Here is an 18,965-nt window from a genome sequence, read left to right as displayed (position 1 = left end):
TTAGTACACCACTTCAACGACCACCACCACAACGACCGGAGGCATTCTCACCTCCAGGACCACAAAACGACAGCTCCTTTTCAGCCCCTTGTCGAACTTCCACTCAGGTCAGCCGAAGAATGAAGATGGCTGTAATAGTTGGCGGCGAACCCAGAAAGAAAACAGCAGCAAGAAAGAATGAGAAAAAAAAAACGAGGAAAACAAGACTTTACTGCTCTTATACCATGTAAGTAAACCCTATTCGATTCTAGGTTGAAGTAGAGAAGAAGAAAGGAAAGAGAAAGAAGAAGAAGAAGAGAAGGGTTCGGCCAGACTAGAAGAAAGGAAAAGTCACCTCTCCCTAGCCGACCCACTTGTATTTATTCCAAATAATAGACTTACAAGAAAGACCATATTGTCCCTCATAAGAGATGGGACACATAACTTAAACTTAGATAAAATAGACCTTTCACTCTCAAACAGATAAACCAAAATGACCAAAATACCCCTGATTCGAGTATTCTAACAAATACAAATCGTCAAAATGGCGGATCAGATGCTTTGCCCTCTTCATTTGTTCTTTGTTAACCAGAAAAGGAGACACATCATTTTTTCACTTTCCCCCACAATTAGCATGCTTACAATCTCCAATATTCCCACCACAGACAGCATAACAAGGTATGCAATTCATGATTTATAATATGCACAAATACATTCTCTATACCTCTTTCTTGCATTAATAGAATTGGCATCCATCCCAAGTTTTCTCCCCATAGGCTATGCAACGTTGCTCCCATTTCAATTTTAAAGCTTAATTCTTTAAGGTTAGATCACTCCTTAGGAAAAAAAAACTAAAATTATTATATAAAATAAAAAACTAGCACTTTGACAACTTGGTGCAGTTCCTTATATGCTTCTACATCATGCCATATTGAAAAGTAAAAAATGGAACCTTATATACCAGGAGATTCCATTGCTGCAGGTTTAGAAACCACAGTGAAATTGGTTTTCTCAGTATCAGAGATGCAACCTGGGCAGGATTAGATTGACAATTCTTAAAATTTAAAGGGGACTGGCTCGAGGGTAAGACCCAATAGTATTACAAATTCTTCAAATCAGGTATCCAACTTGCACACCTTGGAGAGATTAGTGTTGTTGAACATCAATTGGCAGGAATGCAGGTCATTTAACAGCAGCCTCCATGGATTTTGACTGGAGAGAAAACCATTGTTGCAACAAGCTATCGAGTATTGAGTCTATTGACTTACTAATTTGGGATGGAATGGGAAGGAAACACAAATTGTCATATACATCGCATTACACTCTGACAACAGAATCAGAATGAAATTTTTATATTGCAGTTATAGGAAATGTGTGAACCTAAATTCCAAAAATTGTAGCTTGCATAAATTACAATTCAATTACTGTGATTGCATGCAGAAGTACAAATCTAAGGTGCCCATGTTTAAAAGCCTTAAAATGTAAAAATTGAGGAATACCTGGAGAAAGATAGGAAGTAATGGCTGAAGAGCTTTTGGAAGGCAGAACCCAGGTATAAGGACTGGTCCACCCTGCAAGTCCATTAAACAACAGGAGATGCAGTGTCAGGCACATAATACATATATCAACAAACCAACTAAAATGCAAAATTTTCTCCAACATACCTTCCTTTTTCTACGTTCTTTATCTCTAGATGTAGATATAGCATCACGGACTAGTTTTATGTACGATGGGAGTACTTCTTTAGGAACTGAACCAACAACCCTAGATAAAGCTTCCCAAGCAACCTGTTGCAAAGACAATAACTAAAATTAATAGAGTACAAAGAAGATAGAATAGGCCATAATATGTTCATATCATTTACCGCTACAGTAGCTGAATCTGTATCACTTAGCAAAATGATAAGCGTGGAGATCATGTTTGGGGCTTCATCAACCAAATATAATTTGCTGTTTTTGAAGAAATATCCTACTAGATAGCAAGAATTTCTTCTAATTAAAGCCTGAAAAAGATCATGAAAAGGAGATAAATAAACATTTAGAAAGATGTGGTTAAACAATTTGCCTCATACAAATGAAAAACCTACGGAAAACAGACCTGGTTATCACTGACACCTTTAAGAAGTTCTGACACCAAAGAATCTACACCCTCCTCATCAATGACCAACACCACTGTTTCTGCAGCCTTTGTTGCCAAATTTTGAACCTCCTAAATTTTTTTCAACAAACAACAAACACATCAATAGAGAATTCAAAACGTTTTTTTTTAATAGTGAATAACAGAACATTATCTTGCTTCCTTTCCCAAAACAATTTGTTACCTTAACCAATCAACCTATTTATTTATCCTTATAAACTTAAAATGTAACATCTTGGAGTTTTCCATGCACGCATAATTCTTCAAATCATGTTCATAATAAGCAATGGGTGATTTTCTTTTGGAAGAAGTCGGTAAATAGTAGACTTCCTCCACTTCAACTAAAGACTGCTAAATTTCAACAAATGGCACTAAAGCCCATATTGGTGTAAACAATGGGAGAAACCATACACATGAATTCAGAACAAATTCATCCAGAAAGATTAGAGCAGATTGGAAAAAATGGAGGGCAGCATCTAGACTTTTGTGTGATTGGGAAAAATGTAAGGCCAGCTATGTTGTATGGAGTAGAGTATTGGGCAGTCAAGAAACAACATGTTCAGAAATGAGTGTGGCAGAAATGTGAATGCTAAGATGGCAGAGTGAGAAAACTAAAAAAGGAGAGAATCGGGAATGAAGCCATCCATAGAAACCTAGGAGAAGTTCCAACAAGTGATAAAATGAGAGAGGTCAAGATGGTTTGGTCATGTGCATAGAAGACCACCAACAGTTCCAGATAGAAGAAGTGATTTGTCACAAGTAGAAGGGGCTAGAAGAGCTAGGGGTAGACCAAAAAGGAGATTGGTAGAAGTAGTAAGAAATTATTTAAGCACTAATAGTTTAACAGTGGATATAGTTTTAAATAGAATGGATTGGCGATGATTTTATCCAGAAAGACATTGTCTATACCCCAAAGCACTTTGGTGAAGCAACCCATTCCACAACCCATCCAGAAAGACATTGTTAGGATAAGTAAAAAAAAAAAACAGAAATGAAGAATATAAAAGAGGGATTTACAGAAATTTTCCTGTGATCTGGGCATAGAGGTTCTATTGGGGCCAACCAACTCAATCCCCATCTCTAAGAGGTCAAGATTAGAGGACAACTACCTATAAAAATAGATAGAGCAGCTTCTTCGGAAGCTGAAGGTTTTTTTTTTTTTTGTTTTGACTATTATATAAAAAACTGATTACATGAATTATTCTTTCTCAACATGGAACTATTATATAAAAAGAGATAGAGCAGCTTCTGCACATCATCAAGGATGTTATTCTTTCTCAACATGGAACTACTATCTCATGAGTACAGTACCTGCAAAACTTTATGGTTGTTAAGGAAAATGTACTATACACTGGAGGCTAAGTGCATCCTATTGTCCTAAATCCACAGATCAAAAATCACACTGCAAAGGCTATATCACTATTACTTATTGGTAATTTATGAATTGTGCAGAATATAATCAAAGCATAAAACAAAAGAAAGTTGGGGAAGAGGTAAATTGATAAAAAAACAAAGGTGTTTTACCAAAAATACGAAACCAGTCTCTTAAACATAATACTTATAAAAATATAAACTTAAATTTTAAAACAAACGTTTTAAAAAACCTATTATCTAAAATTAAAGTACATAAACATAACACGTAAAGCACATTCAAATGAAAATTTAAAAATAAAATAAAACATATAAAACATTTTCAAGCATGTAAAACCCACAATCTCTTTTTTCCCCGTCTCTAAAAACACATCCTATACCTGATAATCCAGGGTCTCCCGGACTACTTGCATCAAAATTGAGGTTAACAAAACCTCTGTTCAGTGGAGAGCAAATAGGATTAGTTATTATCCTACTCAGTGTTTTATAAGCACAAGGCACAAAAAAAGTGCAAACACCATTTTGCGCCCAAGGTGCAAGTACAGGCACACACCTTTTTGAAGGAAGGCACAAAATTAAAAAAAAAAAGAGTAAAAACATAAACAAAAATAAAAATAAATTAAGAAAATATTAAAAATAGTATTAATTAAATTTTCAAACTTTAATTTTAAACTAAATGTTGTAAAAAAACCTATTAGCTTAAATTTAAATACATAAGCATAACATATAAAACATATTCAAAGTGAAAAATGCAAAAATAAAATAAGAAACAGCATACAAAACATATTCAAGCATGTCAAACTTTTAATTTCTTTATTTCTTTCTCAATTGCATTAATTCAAATAGTTAATGTGATGTCACATCTTTCATGCCTAATTCTAACTAGGGCTGTCAATGGTACCCGAAAATCCGAGATCTGATCCAACATCCGATCCGATTATCTTGGATTCCAATTGTGTATATATGGATCAGATTTGGATGTTACAATCTATATCCGATTGATAATCGGATCAGATTCAGATTTGACCCCATCCAATCCAATTAAAATCCGAATCCGATTATAATATAACATTTATTAATTTTAATATATAAGTTTTATATAATTATATTTAAAATTATAATAATATATTCTATATGTTATATTATATGTAAATTTATGTATATAATATATCCGTTTGGATACGGATTCGAATCCGAGTCCTTAAATCCAATCAGATTTCAGATCAGATTCGGATGTATGCTATCAGCAATCGGACCGGATGCAGCAGTCTGATCTGATTACAGCCCTAATTCTAACAGTTGTCCTTGCACCAAGCCCCTTGGGGCAAGCCCATACAAGTCCAAGTTAGTGTCTTAATGCTCTTAATCCAAAAAGAAAAAAACGATTTTATAATTTTAATTATCTTTTAAAAATATCTTTTATTACCCGAACATAGGCTTGTTTGGCCATGCTCAAAAAACACCAAAAAGTGCAAAACATGAGAGAAAATTGCCACGGAGTTCCAACTGCTGAGGACGAGTAAGCCACTGCATATTACTCCTTAATGATATGAATAACAGATTAAGACTACAATGTACCTGATGCAGAACAAGTAAACCGTATATATTAGGGCCATACACCCATTCCTATAGGGCTCCCCTACAATTCATGTGCCTCAAATTTTAGTGGATTTTCTTCTAGCATTCTGGCTACCCATGCACCATAATTTACGCCCACAAGAAGAAGTTCAATATTGAAAATTCTGGAATAAAAAATTCTAAGATGTCTAAAAGATATTTTGTACTTTTTTATTTTATTTTGTTCCAATTTACACAATATTTGACTAGCAAGTAACGGTGATTGATACCATTTAGGGTTTCTTGCTTCTCAACAAATAGTAATGTACTCAATTTCATCTTAAAGTTAGCAAGCAAAATGAAATCTGAGTGAAGTTTATATCTAACCGAGGACATAAGTAGCAGCTTCCACTCCTATTAAAACATACTGTAACAATCCAAATAACAAAGAAATCTGAAACATTTATCTATCGCATCATAATTGCATCAACCTAGGAAGTGCTAATATAGAGAGCCAATGGCTTGCAAATAAAAAATAGGATCTTACTGTGTCATCATCACCCATTGCAGATAATAAAGCCGGAAGTATAGTCCCAAGGTGAAAATTAAGCCCAGGTCCAGCAACTTCTGCTAATGCTCCCAAAGCATGTGCATTAAAGGCTCTGGAAGCACATAAAAGAAGCTTTTAGCAAGAATCCACTTTTTCAAGGATAGAATGCTAAATACAAGATTATGATGAACTTACGAGAGGGGAAGCTGGACCAGCTTGGGCAGGATATGGGGCAAAACAGCTGCAGTCCTGACACTAGTATGGGAAAATGAAACAACTTTAATACCTACTACAACAAAAAAAAAAATGCATATTGACAAAGAAAGTGGCCAGCATTTATTAAATAGGGAACTGATTTCCAACCTCAAGATTTGCTTGAGACCATCAAGGGCAGTATCAGATGTTTCATCATCTTCCAGAGCATGTAAAAGTGTTGGGACAATCTCATCAATTGCTTGCAATCCCGCACTCTACATTTTTTAGATTATTTTAAGTTCATTTGCAACATCAGAGATCAAATTAAGTATCTCAAATAAACAGTAAAAATTAACAAAGCACACCTTGTATAGAGTACTGAACGCTAGGCCAGCAGACTCACGAACCTCAGGCATACTGTCAATAAAAATATGAGACTGATTTTGAGGTAATAGGGATAAGCATCAAAATGAGTATTCTGGAATAAGAACAAACCTATCACAAAGAGCTGTCCGAATAGTAGGAATGAGCTCATCCATGAAATTCAACAACTGACTTTTACCAGCACTAGCCATCACCTCACTCAGACCAATGCATACACCCTGCCAGTCAACCATGAATATTAAAGAGGATAAATGATATCACAATTTCACTAATAAAGACAGTCTAATCCAAATTGTGAATTTTCTTCGAAATATAGAAAGACTGTATATTCACCTTCTCATGAAGAGATCTAATATATGCATTCCTAATTTATCATTACCAGATATTCCTTTTGTTGGATTGTATGTCCACACTGTCACTGAATGAATATATTGGATAGGGACATGTTGAACTTTACAACAACAAACTTGAAATGGAAATTATTGCACATCACAAAGAAAATACAAACAGAAGCATCTTGAACACCATTTTCTCCTAATGTGGTGAAGTTCACAAAATACGGAGAAGTTAAAAAATCATTTCTCCACTAAGAGATATGAATAAAAGGCAAAAACTCTTTTGTTTAGATCATTAATAGATATGAATAAAAGATGGAAGTTAACTTATAAAAACAAACTTCACATGACAGCTTCCAAATATTGCAAAGGAGATAAAGACAAGCATCTTGATCACCATGTTCTCTTCTGTGGTGAAGATGGCAAAGACTATGTTGTTTAGATTATTAAGAAATGGCAAACATTAAAGGGAAAGGTTTAGAGTGACTTGTATGGTGATGCATGCAAGTAAAGCAATTTGATTCTGGGGCACACTGAAAATGTTTGCCATATATACATTGATATGCTAGGAAATACATAAGATTACCACATATGAAGGGATCATATTCGTTTTACTGTTTAAGCAATTAGAGATGAAAAATAGGAATTGTCAATAAAAAAACATACTTGTCCGTATTAGCAATTAGGCATTAGTAAACAATGTGAAAAATAAAATATATTCTTTTACTAACTAATAGCTTTTTAATGAATAACTCAACTTAACAAAATGTGGATAAAGAGAATCTGTAAGTACAATCAGCCAATGAGCCAAACAGCCCTATGCTCAGGTCAGCATAACTATCTAAACCCAACTAGTAGCATCTAATTCTACAATTGTCCCCAAAATATTTCTGTCCTATTAACCCCACTCTTGGCTAATGCATCCACAAGGCTATTGGCAATCATTGGCAACCTGGCAACACTAACTACCATACCTCTTGCTAAACTTCTTAACTCCCTCATCATGTAACTTTTATATTTAACATTGTATTCACTAAATTGTTTACCTGATCTATATGTGCAATATTAATATATACTCATTTCCTTTCAGATCACAGAAATATGTGGGTTCTATATATGAGACACATAAAGCTCAACATTAGGCTGATTAAATCAGTGAAACCATCTGATAATTATACATTCGGATTAAATAAATTAAATCCAAGTTTTCAGAATATATAACATCAGCAAATTGTCATTTTTCCGCTCTCAATGGTCAACATGTTTGAATGCCTTTACATTCGTGATAAGCTGGAAGAGACTGTAAGAGAGAATAAAAGGAACCACAGCTTCAATAGTTTTGACATCCATGTTGTTTGGTGAAGCTAAAAGAATGAAAAAAGGTAGAAGAAAGTGAAGAACCTACTGCAGTAGCACTGTAGGGTTAGATAACACTGGCCCATAACATTTAAGTTTGCAACACTGGCCCATAACATTTAAGTTTGCAGGGTTCAGACAGATTCAGAAACAACGCAAGTAGCACTGTTCATTATGAGTGCCTTGTAAAGAACCTACTGCAGAACAAATTCATCATAAAGGATCCAAACAAAATGTCGTATAATGAAACTAAGCAATTAGACAAATGTTCACAATCTTATACAAACTCAACTAGATAAAGGCAGCACTACTGCTGGCATATTAACTACAAACCAACAGAGAAGTGATTATTTAGATTATATGAAATCTAACAAAACCCAAGCAACCTCCATTGACAACTGAATGCACAGACAGTATAGTTTATCATTTCTCCTATGTGTACACAAACTTACTTGTCTTCTGCTAGTATTAGGGTCTTTTAGACCTTGCGATAAGATTGGGATAATCAGAGGAAGGACCCTTTCACCAAGCTTTCTGACAAGCTCACCCAGCGATCGCCCAGCAACCTGAAAATTCATCAGCACTTAGGTAGAAGAGTCAAAATTGGTGCCAATTAAGAAGCCAAATCTAAATTCCAGAACAAATAGGAAAACCTGACGCCTTTCAGATGACGAAGATGCAAGAGAAGTGATGAGGGTATTCATCAAAACTGGCATTATTTCCTTGAGAGTCTTAGGAGTGTTTGCTACTATAGTCTTCCATACATGCAAGGCAGCCTGATGGATGAATTAAACCACCAAAAAATTAATACTGTTAAGATTAATTTGGTATCACATGAAAGAATTTGAGGGAATGATACAAGAGAAGCATTCAAGTTGGGAATCCAATAAAAACCAATTATCTCACCTGCCGTACTGATAAGCTGACATCAGTTCGCACCATATATACAGCAGCAAGGACCTCATTACGCTTATCCCTTCCAAGTACCTCTATAATAGCACGGCCATGTGCTTCAGTACTTGAACCTTCATCATCACTACCACCCTCAAGAATCGCTTTTCCAGATGTACCAGCAACCTGGATGATGTTTAAATATTTTCATACAGTAAACAGTCAGGAACTAGAAAGCCATATTGGGGAGAATCTTAATGTCCATTACCTTGAAAAGAAGGTCACCCAAAAGTTCAACAGAGCTTTGTCGAATACGCCAATTATCATTGAAAATACCATCTTCTACAGCTGGAAGTAGCAGTGGCAATGATCTGATTTTGCAAGAAGAGAAGACATGAGCAAATCACTGTTGCATTACAAATAAATTCACATAGAAGTTCAACAGTAAGTAGGAATTCTTGGTGTACAGACGTTGTTGCATAATGTTCGACCAGAACATGCCCAGCACTGAGTGCAGCATCACGAACAGATTCATTCTCATCAGCAAGGCCTGAGAATATAAGCTGACTTAGCATCTAAAGCATACTAGAATTAAGATACATATGACATCCAATCACACGGGTATAAGAATGTGCACATACCATCTAAAATAGCAGGTAGCACCTGCTGCAAATAGTTCTGGAACATGACACCAAATGATCTTGGCAAATACTAAACCAAAGAGAGAGAACATTTAGTACTAAAGCAAAATAAAAAAAAAAAGGAAAAGAAAAAATAACCATGATAAACACAAAAGCATAAAACAATCTTATAATATAATATTCACCTTGAACACTGTTAAATACCCATCACGTACAGATGCCCTTTGATGAGAGCAGTTCCTAATAATATCAGGGAGTGTGTGCTCAAAGTAATCCCTCCCAAGAGCTGCTAAAACCTGAAACCATAGGTGCTCAAAGAAAAGTTAGCGAAGAAGAAAGGCATCAGCATAATTGCATGATGTAGCAGTATTGCCTCATACTTCTGATTTAATAAATTATATTCATCCATCAAAAAAAATGTGTGATATAGCAAAATAAAGAAAATCAAGCACAGATTATTAAAAAAAAGCACACATGGTAATATACATTTCTATCATAGGATCAGCCTATTCTTAGCTACTGTATGTTATACATTCATTTCAACATGTTTATATGGAAAATATCTAGAAAATGTACTACAGTAAATGAACTTTAATACCAGAGAAAAGATGCAAAAGATTTTATGAATGAAAGTTGATAAGGAGCTCCACAATGACTACAACAAGATATGGAACGGTATCATCAGTTTTTACTTCAATCTGTGCACCCAATTTCCAGACTGTCATAGGAGAAACAAATCGTTAAGGACAGAAGTTGTTAAGACAATCCAAAAGATCTCTGGGGTAGAAACCCTAATGTCATGGTAACTCTTTAATTTTTATTTTTGTGTTCAGCTAAAATCTCAACCTCACTAGTAAGATGAAAAAGACTTCTTCCCACAGGATTGAATTGAAGATTTAAATGTAAGAACGCTATCATCAGTTTTTGAGTGCAATGAAAAAAAAATAAAGAGCATTTAGAGAGTGAGTAGAACAGAACATTAGATTGAGAGCTAAATCACATGAACTCTGTGATAAATTACATCAGTTGAATAGTGTTAGAATCGTAATACGAGAGTTCCAAAAATATGATCTTCTCCCACCAGCAATCCTAGGGTGCCAAACAATGAAATAGTTTTACACAGGTATAATAAAAGCAGCAGTTGTTATGTAAGTTAGTTAAAAAATGATTTGAAAGATATAGTTCTACTGATCAAACTCGCCCAACACGTGGTGGAAAAAAAAGAAGTTAAAGATGGTCGTTCTCGTGAAAATGTTAACAAATCAATAACAATTTTACTGATTGAGAGAGAGAGAGAGAGAGCTTAAGTTGTTTTGAATTTGGATTAGCTGAATGCGTTTGCTGTTCAATGGGCTTTGGAACCAATGATGAGGTTCCACACCAGTAATAAATTCATTGGCCCCCTGTAAAAGACACGGGCCCCATGTATTCAAATACTGGCATGGAACCTTATCACTGGTTCCACAGCCTGCTGAACAGCTAAAGCATTCAGCTAAACCTTGCTTAGTTGTTTCAGTTAGCTCAGAACAGGAATATGAAAGCCCCAATATTACGAATAATCATCAGGTTCTTACAATGGCCCCTATAGCAGATCCCCAATACAATTCTATCGCTAATGAACCAGCTGTTGAATTGGTTGACCTGGGTGTGCATCTGAACTATCTGTGAGTTTCTTTCCATAGTCAGCCTTTTCACATCCCAAAGCCTTTGCTAATCCAAACCCTTGAAACAATTGACCACGTACAGGGTCAGAACTAACCAACAGTTACTTCTTATACTGTCCTTGGGGGAAGGGTTCTAGTGGCATGTGTTGCATTTATACTTAGAGGATAAAGAAAGAGCATACTGCCAACATTCAATTACATCATCAGTCCTTTCTTGCTTAAACCCAATGAGCCACTCCCAAATGTTATCCGCACAACCAAACAATACATCTAATTCCAATGATCTATTCCTCAAATTTGTTGCTATGTCACTGCTACAGAAAGCTATGCCAAAAACAATGAAGACACTTTGACCTGGGGTTCCCCTTCCATTACTTCTTTCACAACAAAGAAACAATGAAGCGAGAATTTAAAACTTTTCTCAGAAATCCTTACCCCAGAGTAAGGATCACGCCTAAAAATGTGAGAATGATCGCAATAAAGCAAAGATGGATTTCCAAGTAAGGTTGTTTTTCATGCCTGTCTCTGTCCCTGCCATTGATTTTTCACACACTGTTTATCCTTGCAAAAAACAGGGAAACTAGAGTGTTTGATGCCTATGATGTCCAACAAAGGGTTATTTCATGCTGCCCTACTTTGAGAACAAACCTGAATGATTAGGATGTAGAGAAGTGTTGGAGGTGGAATAAGTCTGCGGTTTTCTCAATTAGGTCAATGTATAGGCAGTTGACCAGAAGCCAAGATCCGCATATCCCTCACAAGGAAATTTGGTTGTCCCACATTACTTCTAAAGAAGCCTTCCTACTGCGAGCTGCAGTGTGGGAGAAATGTTTAACCAGGGACAGCGTAGTAAGAAGAACAATCAGCATACAATCGGTGGTTTGTGCTCTTTGCGGGAGTGACAGAGAATCTCAAACCATCTATTTCTGCATTACAAAGGTGTGGCTCAGGTTTATGCATACTTCTGTGGTTTGCTAAAGCTGAACATTTCTTGGAGCTCTTCAGCAAAGTTCTCAGATCATCTTTTATCTTGGAGGCTGAGCTGAACCCCAGCTGCAGTAATTCGACACATCTGGAAAGAAAGGAACCAGTGAATTTTCCAGAGCAGGAGCTGTTCCATGGAAACACTAAGCAGAAAACTCGTTGGTTCAAAGTATTCCTGGTTGGCTGCCATGGACCAATTCATAGATTAGACCACCAAAGTTATTTTGACCGTCATGTTGTCTTTGTAAGGATGGCTGGGAGCATACAGATTGAATATATTTGTATATAATAGACAGTGGGTGCAGATAGGTCGTATTTTCTAAAGGGTTGTACTATCTGGGTCGTATTTTCTAACCGAATCTCCATAACTACATACACAACAAAGAAGAATTTCTTAGTCTATACATTATTATACCCAAATAACACTCTTCTTTTAACCTCTATACATTACTATACCCAAACCACAAGCATGCCCATTATGATTTTCTTTAACCTATTTGTGACAAGCACTGATGTCCAAAAATGTAAAGTAACTAAGATGGTTGGAGAACATAAATCTAATGATAATGGTTTCCCCAAAAGGGTAAATATAATTATTTATTTCAGGTCAAAGTAGAACATGGGCTACTGAGAAATTAAACAACAAAGAGTGCTAGCACAGTTCACCATACTGACATCACCCAAATTGGCTCTTAACAGACCCAATTGATCTTCAGATAAGAGATTCTATTAAACAATTTACCAGGCATGAGAGAATTCTATCGATTTGCTCCCATAGATCTTAACAAAAAAATGATGTCATAGGAACATTTAAAATGAGATACAACAATTCCATCACTACCTACTCTAAAGCTCTTAAAGCCAACATTGCTATCCTATAAAATCCACAACACTGCTGCTCTTGTATATTTCCACATTAATCTTCCCCTTTTTTTTGGGCACCTAAGCACTAATGCATCGAACAACCTATTCAGTCTAATAGGACGAATCCATCTACACCCAGAAAGAACAAGAAAACAATTCCAAATAAAACAAGCTAATGGACAGGACATTAATAGGTGGTATGCAGTCTCACCATTTGATTTACACCTGATAGATCAATTAGGAGATAGAAGCCAGCTATGTATTTTTTATTTTTTGTTGTAGGTCAAGAGTATTAATGCTTCCACGGAAAGCTTCCCAACAAAAGGCACTCCCCAAGCCAAAAATCTATCATCCCATCCATTCTTTATAGAGCCCATGAATGCTAACCACAAGGACAACTAAATTCTTCTTGCTAACATTACCTATTTCCAAACCCCCATCCGCTTTCCTTATGGTCAGTTGGTCACTATCTCCCATCTAATCAAACAATCCTTCCTCCCCTCCCCAGGACCTCAAAGGAAATCCCTCATAAATTTCTCTAATTTTTAACAGCCAATTGTGACATCTTGAAGAAAGAGAGGTCAAACACAGGAAGATTAGCCAAGGTGGACATGATCAATGTCTCTTTTTATATTTGTTTCATGGTTTGGAACAAGATAATAATTTAAAGAAGTGTACTTCAGGTTCTTTATCATTTCACAAAATATCATTAAAGGATACAGAGAAAGCTTCCCACAAAGAAGCGTGAGGTGCAGCCTCAGGTAAAACAAAGAATTACAGTTTAGCCCAAAAAAGTTGATTCCTATGCACCCCTAGTTTAGCTAGAGAATATGCCAATCCATTTGCTGATCTCCTTTCCCAATGAAAGCTAACTGTCATATTTGTGGTCAGCCATTTGAATCTTCAAAAATCCCCCCTATAGGACCAAGCCACTCTTTCCAGTTCTTTCAACCACACCGTAAGTTTCAAATCACCTTCAGTTAACAACTGTTCGGAATTCAATTCTTTGGCAGATTCTTGATGGGATTTTCTTGGAACCCACAAAGACAGATAGTAGGATCTGGTCTTTGTTTCCCTCAGGATCCTTTACTTGTGCATCCTTCTTTAAAGCCCTGATACAACTAGAAATTCCTATTGGACTGCCATTCCCTGTCAAGGAAGTGTGGTGTAAACCTATACCTCCGAGGGTTGAGAGCTTTTGTTGGGAAGTTTTCCTTGAAAGAATCAACACAGGTGACCTACTTCGAAGAAAAAAACCCAATAGATGTTTATCTCCACACTAGTGTGTTTTATGCAAAGCTGCTGGTGAATCTGGGTACCACTTACTAATATCTTGTGTTTTGGCAAAAAATATTCGGGATTGGTTTGCTTCTTTATTTGGGTGTAGGTGGACACCTCCAACTAGTCTGCAAAGCTTGTTTTCCTCTTCACCTTTTGAATGCTCAACGAAAAGATCAAGAATTATGTGGAGATGCGTGAGAGCTGCTGTGTGTTGGACATTATGGGAGGAAAAGAAAGCAAAGATCTTCTCGGAAAAGGAGAGAGGCTTGGAAAATATGGTAGAGTTGATTCATATAAGAGTAATACACTGGCTAAAGACTATGAAGGAGTTTACAGATTTTTCAACAAACGATTTGCTAAGAAAGTGGAAAGAAGTTGCTAGCTCAGTTACAAGGAAGAAGACTTTGAATTTCATGTGGAACCCTCCACCTCCTGGTTTTATCAAACTAAATTTTGATAGCAGTAGCAAGGGGAATCCAGGGCCTTCGGGTATTGGGGGAGTCCTAAGGGATGAGAGAGGTAATATAATAGCTTTGTTCTCTAGTCCAATTGGAGTGGGAGACTCCTTGAGGGCTGAGGAGTTAGCAGTGTTGGAAGGGGTGCAAAGGGCCAAAGAAGTTAAAATTAAGAAACTGATTATAGAAGGAGATTCTGCGGTTGTGGTGGATTGGCTGAAAGAAGACACTTCCAAGATGTGGAGCTACAGAAATGAAAAAAGAAAATTCAAGTGGTTGATTAAGGATATGGAAGTCCTATGTACTTGGGTTAAAAGAAGTGCTAATTCCTTTGCTGATGGATTGGCTAGGCAAGGAGTTTTCAGAAATTCTGGGTTTTGGGCTCAATTGTAGGGTTCTGAGTGTTTAAATCAGATGTATCTCTATTCTGGGGAGTTAAGAATTTTTAGCTCCTCTTCCCTGTAACTTTTTTCCATTATTTAATGAATTCTGTGATTATTGATCAAAAAAAAAATTCTTTGGCACATTCTGCTCCTTGTAGCATTGCTTGGTTTTCTGTATTAACTGTCATATCCTGCTCCTTGTAGCACACCTCATAATGTTACAGATGTAGTCTAGTCACCTCAGTGGAAGGATGCTATGAACCAAGAGATAGAGGCTCTCTTAAAAAACAACACCTGGGAGCTTGTTCCTCTTCCTTAAGGCAAAGTCCCAGTGGGCTACAAGTGGGTAAATACCATTAAACATCGGGTTGATGGATCAATTGAAAGATACAAAGCTAGGTTGGTGGCAAAAGAATAAACCCAAACATATGGAATTGACTATCAAGAGACATTTGCTCCTGTGGCCAAAATGAACTCTATCCGAGTCATTATGTCTCTTGCTGCTCATTATTCCTGCCCTCTATATCAGATAGATGTGAAGAATAACTTCCTAAATGGAGATCTTTAGGAAGAGGTATATATGGATTTACCACCAGGGATAATCTTACCTAAGAGTGAGGGGAAGGTTTGTTGTCTAAGAAAACCTTCTGAATTTGAAATCAAAGATCTTGGGAATCTCGAATACTTTCTTAGAATTGAAGTGGCATGGTCAAATGGAGGGATATTCATTTCACAGAGGAAACTCCTATTGACCCCAATCATAAACTAAGTGTTGATGATGGAGATATTCTTCCAAACAATGGTGTCTATCGGAGGCTTGTTGGTTGCATTCTTAACCCGTGCCTGACTCAACCTAATATATCCTATGTTCTTAGCATGGTTTAAAATGTCCCTAATTTTCCTAATGCTTCCACAACATATTTCCATTTCCATGGGTAGCGACACGAAATTTTACCGGAATCGACCTTTCCCCACTGAACACTACTAGCACTATGTGGAGTACAAGAGATAATTTCCACGACATATTTTCATTTCCACTTCCCTGGGTAGCAACATGAAATTTTACTAGCATCGACATATTCCCCAGTGATTGGTGATGATATTGTAGATATGTAAAGCAACAATGTTACTTTCTACCACTTTGAGCTAACTCAATATTCATTTCAAACATGAAGTTAAGTATTGGTTTTTTGTTTGTGTAATAGACCACTTGGTTGATCTATTACAACCATTTAAATTTTCTGAGTTAAAATTTTGCTTTAACTCATTCTAATGAAGCTTTGAACCTTAAAGTTTATAGGGCAACTTCAAAACGTATTCTTTTATCTATAACCTTAGTTTCTTAGCTTTGTTTAATGATTTAGAACAAGACAATAATATAAAAAGGTGTGCCTATGCTTCTTTTATCATTTGATAAAATATCATTCTATATTTTGCATATTTTACAATGTTTCCACCATGACTATAATTTTTACAATATTTCCATACGATATTTCTGACATGTTTCTTATATTTGGATGACTAACATTTCCACTAACATCAACATTTTAAACCTTGGTCGTTAGCATGGTGAGCCAGTACATGCACAGCCCTAGAACTTCACATATGCAGGCTGTCAATAGGATCCTTGCCTACCTAAAGGGGTGTCCAGGTAAAGGAATGTTATAAACTAACCAGAGACATGTCAAGCTCGAGTTGACCGAGCTTGGAAAAGGGGTGTCCAGGTAGGAGGCAATGTTGTGTCTTGGAAAAGCAAGAAAACAATCCATTGTTGACCGGCCTAGTGCTGAAGCCGAATATAGAGCTATGGCTCATGGTGTATCAAAGTTGCTATAGTTGAAGTCTTTGTTATTAGAGATTGGGATGCAAGTCGAAACCCAAATGATTCTACACTGTGATAATCAAGATGCCAAAAACATTGCTCATAAACATATTCAACATGATCGCACAAGGCATAATGAAGTTGACAAACACTTCAGTAGAGAAAAATAGCCAATGGAGAAATATGTCTGCCTTTTGTTAGGTCAAAGAATCAACTTCTTCATTGCCTCACCAAGGGTCTCAACAAGCCAAAACTTGAAAGAAACTTGAGCAAGCTAGGCATGATAGATATCTATGCACAGCTTGAGGGGGAGTGTTGAGAATGTGCATTTGGCTTAGGGGTATTGTTGCCTTTTTCTATTATTTGTATTTAGGGCGCCCATATAGGGACATTAGTCACATAACTATAATTTTTGTCTTAGTATACAATGAAATACTTTGGGTGTGAATAGTAACACACCCTATTCTCTCACACAACCTTTCTTCTTCTTCCTCGTCTTCTTCTTTCTTCTTCTTTTTCTTCCTCGTCTTCTTCTTCCTCTTCCTACACTCAACAACTTAAACAAACCATGAGGAGTAGGAGTCCAAATTCTTTTATCAGCTTGAGGAGGGTCCACATACACCTCATCAAGGATGCCCAGAGACAGTACTATTTCATCTATAATCCCTAATAGCCCTTCTCAAACCCAAAACCTAAGTTGGAAGGAACCAATAGAGCTTTGTCAACAAGTTCCTAGTTACTCCATAAATCATCAAAGGAGAAAAGTGAAAAGAGGTCCAAAGTCTTAGCCCAGATGATGGCTCTATACTTGTATAGTCCGAAACACTAACCTCATCCCTCTCCTTATCACAAAAAATTCCTGTATATCTTTCCTCCCAAACAGTCCAAACCAAAGCAGCCCTAGCACACTTCCACAATACTCTACCTTTTCTCTTTGGCCAAGGCATGCTTCCTATATTTCAGTGGCTTATGTTTCCACTGATGCAAACATTTAAAGCCCTGTCTAGATGTAGTTCTCCATCTACAATTGACCATACTAAAATAACAAAACCAAGAAGATATAAAAAAATGTCTATGCATGCCTATATCTTTTTCAAAAATTCAAGTCAAATTACAATTTTCCTTCCAAGAAATCCGGATTAATAGTCGCAAGAGTGAATGGCTAAAAGGAAAACATGCTAAACAATATAGTACTTTCATCCTAATAATCTATTAGATACACTTGGTAAATCTCATGAAGGTGAACCGATAGAATAATAAATTAAATTTGCAATCTAAGATTTGAATAAAATCGAACAATTATTGCGCTAATTAATCTACTTCCATTTAAAATTGTAACCCATTTATATTCCATTTGAAAATAATAGAAATTAATTAACTATAAAAAAAATAATTTAGTAACTTGCTTAAATAAAATAAAAATAATTACTAAATATTGTTATTGATAAAATATATTTTTAAGATCTACTTAAAAAAATCAATAATAGTTAATTAAACTTCATAAGGCATTTAAATTTAATAAAAAATTAATATACTTAAATAAATTCAATTTTTACTAATTTCAAAAATTAATAAAAATATTAATTTTAAATATAGTTTAATTATTTTAAATCAACTTAAATTCCATTTAAAAATAAGGAAAATTATAAAAAACCTCCCTGGATTTTCTAACAATCCTATGAAACTCCCAGTGTTTTGACCTTAACAAAAACCTCTCCTATTGTTTTGAAAAAAAAGGTGCAAATAGCTTCCTTTTTACCTTGCTTTGTCCAAGAAGAGTAAGGAGAATTATTCTTTCAAAGTTACCTGACAAAATAAATTAGTGAAGGGTAAAGTTCAAACTTTAAATTATGTATGATAATGCATTAACAATGAGAAGGGTGTTTTGGTAACTTCAATGTCTTTTCTAACGAAAAGCCATGGGAAAGGAGGCATTTGCACTTTTTTTCACAAAACTATAGGAGAGGCCTTTGTTAGGATCAAAACACAAAGGCGGTTTATAGAATTGTTATAAGAGAATTTTTTTTATAATTTCACCTAAAAATAATACAAAAATAATAATAAAGCAATAAATTTTTTTGAAAACTGTAAAGTAAAGTGATTTCATTAAAAATCAA

The 18,965-nt window shown here is 35.7% G+C and overlaps 1 protein-coding gene across 2 annotated transcripts in view; it reads right to left on the bottom strand.

Annotated features, from left to right (window-relative positions):
- ILA (putative protein kinase regulator ILITHYIA) overlaps positions 1 to 18,965 on the bottom strand; it is an 85,949-nt gene that overhangs the window by 11,203 nt on the left and 55,781 nt on the right. For both annotated transcript variants that reach the window (XM_010245315.3, XM_010245316.3), the window contains exons 36-51: positions 9,581 to 9,691; positions 9,396 to 9,465; positions 9,226 to 9,304; positions 9,023 to 9,125; positions 8,770 to 8,940; positions 8,517 to 8,639; positions 8,316 to 8,429; positions 6,284 to 6,390; positions 6,154 to 6,205; positions 5,957 to 6,063; positions 5,789 to 5,848; positions 5,591 to 5,705; positions 2,077 to 2,187; positions 1,844 to 1,981; positions 1,644 to 1,766; positions 1,479 to 1,550 (exon numbers count right to left, since the gene is read on the bottom strand). In XM_010245315.3, the coding sequence (XP_010243617.2) occupies positions 1,479 to 1,550; positions 1,644 to 1,766; positions 1,844 to 1,981; positions 2,077 to 2,187; positions 5,591 to 5,705; positions 5,789 to 5,848; positions 5,957 to 6,063; positions 6,154 to 6,205; positions 6,284 to 6,390; positions 8,316 to 8,429; positions 8,517 to 8,639; positions 8,770 to 8,940; positions 9,023 to 9,125; positions 9,226 to 9,304; positions 9,396 to 9,465; positions 9,581 to 9,691 (1,656 nt within the window). The remainder of the gene's footprint in view (positions 1 to 1,478; positions 1,551 to 1,643; positions 1,767 to 1,843; positions 1,982 to 2,076; positions 2,188 to 5,590; positions 5,706 to 5,788; positions 5,849 to 5,956; positions 6,064 to 6,153; positions 6,206 to 6,283; positions 6,391 to 8,315; positions 8,430 to 8,516; positions 8,640 to 8,769; positions 8,941 to 9,022; positions 9,126 to 9,225; positions 9,305 to 9,395; positions 9,466 to 9,580; positions 9,692 to 18,965) is intronic.

The sequence above is a fragment of the Nelumbo nucifera genome, chromosome 1, assembly GCF_055504915.1.
Source record: "Nelumbo nucifera cultivar China Antique chromosome 1, China Antique-T2T, whole genome shotgun sequence".
Classification (NCBI taxonomy): Eukaryota; Viridiplantae; Streptophyta; class Magnoliopsida; order Proteales; family Nelumbonaceae; genus Nelumbo; species Nelumbo nucifera.
Note: the sequence above shows the minus strand (reverse complement) of the source record. Positions and strands in the feature narration are given on the sequence as shown.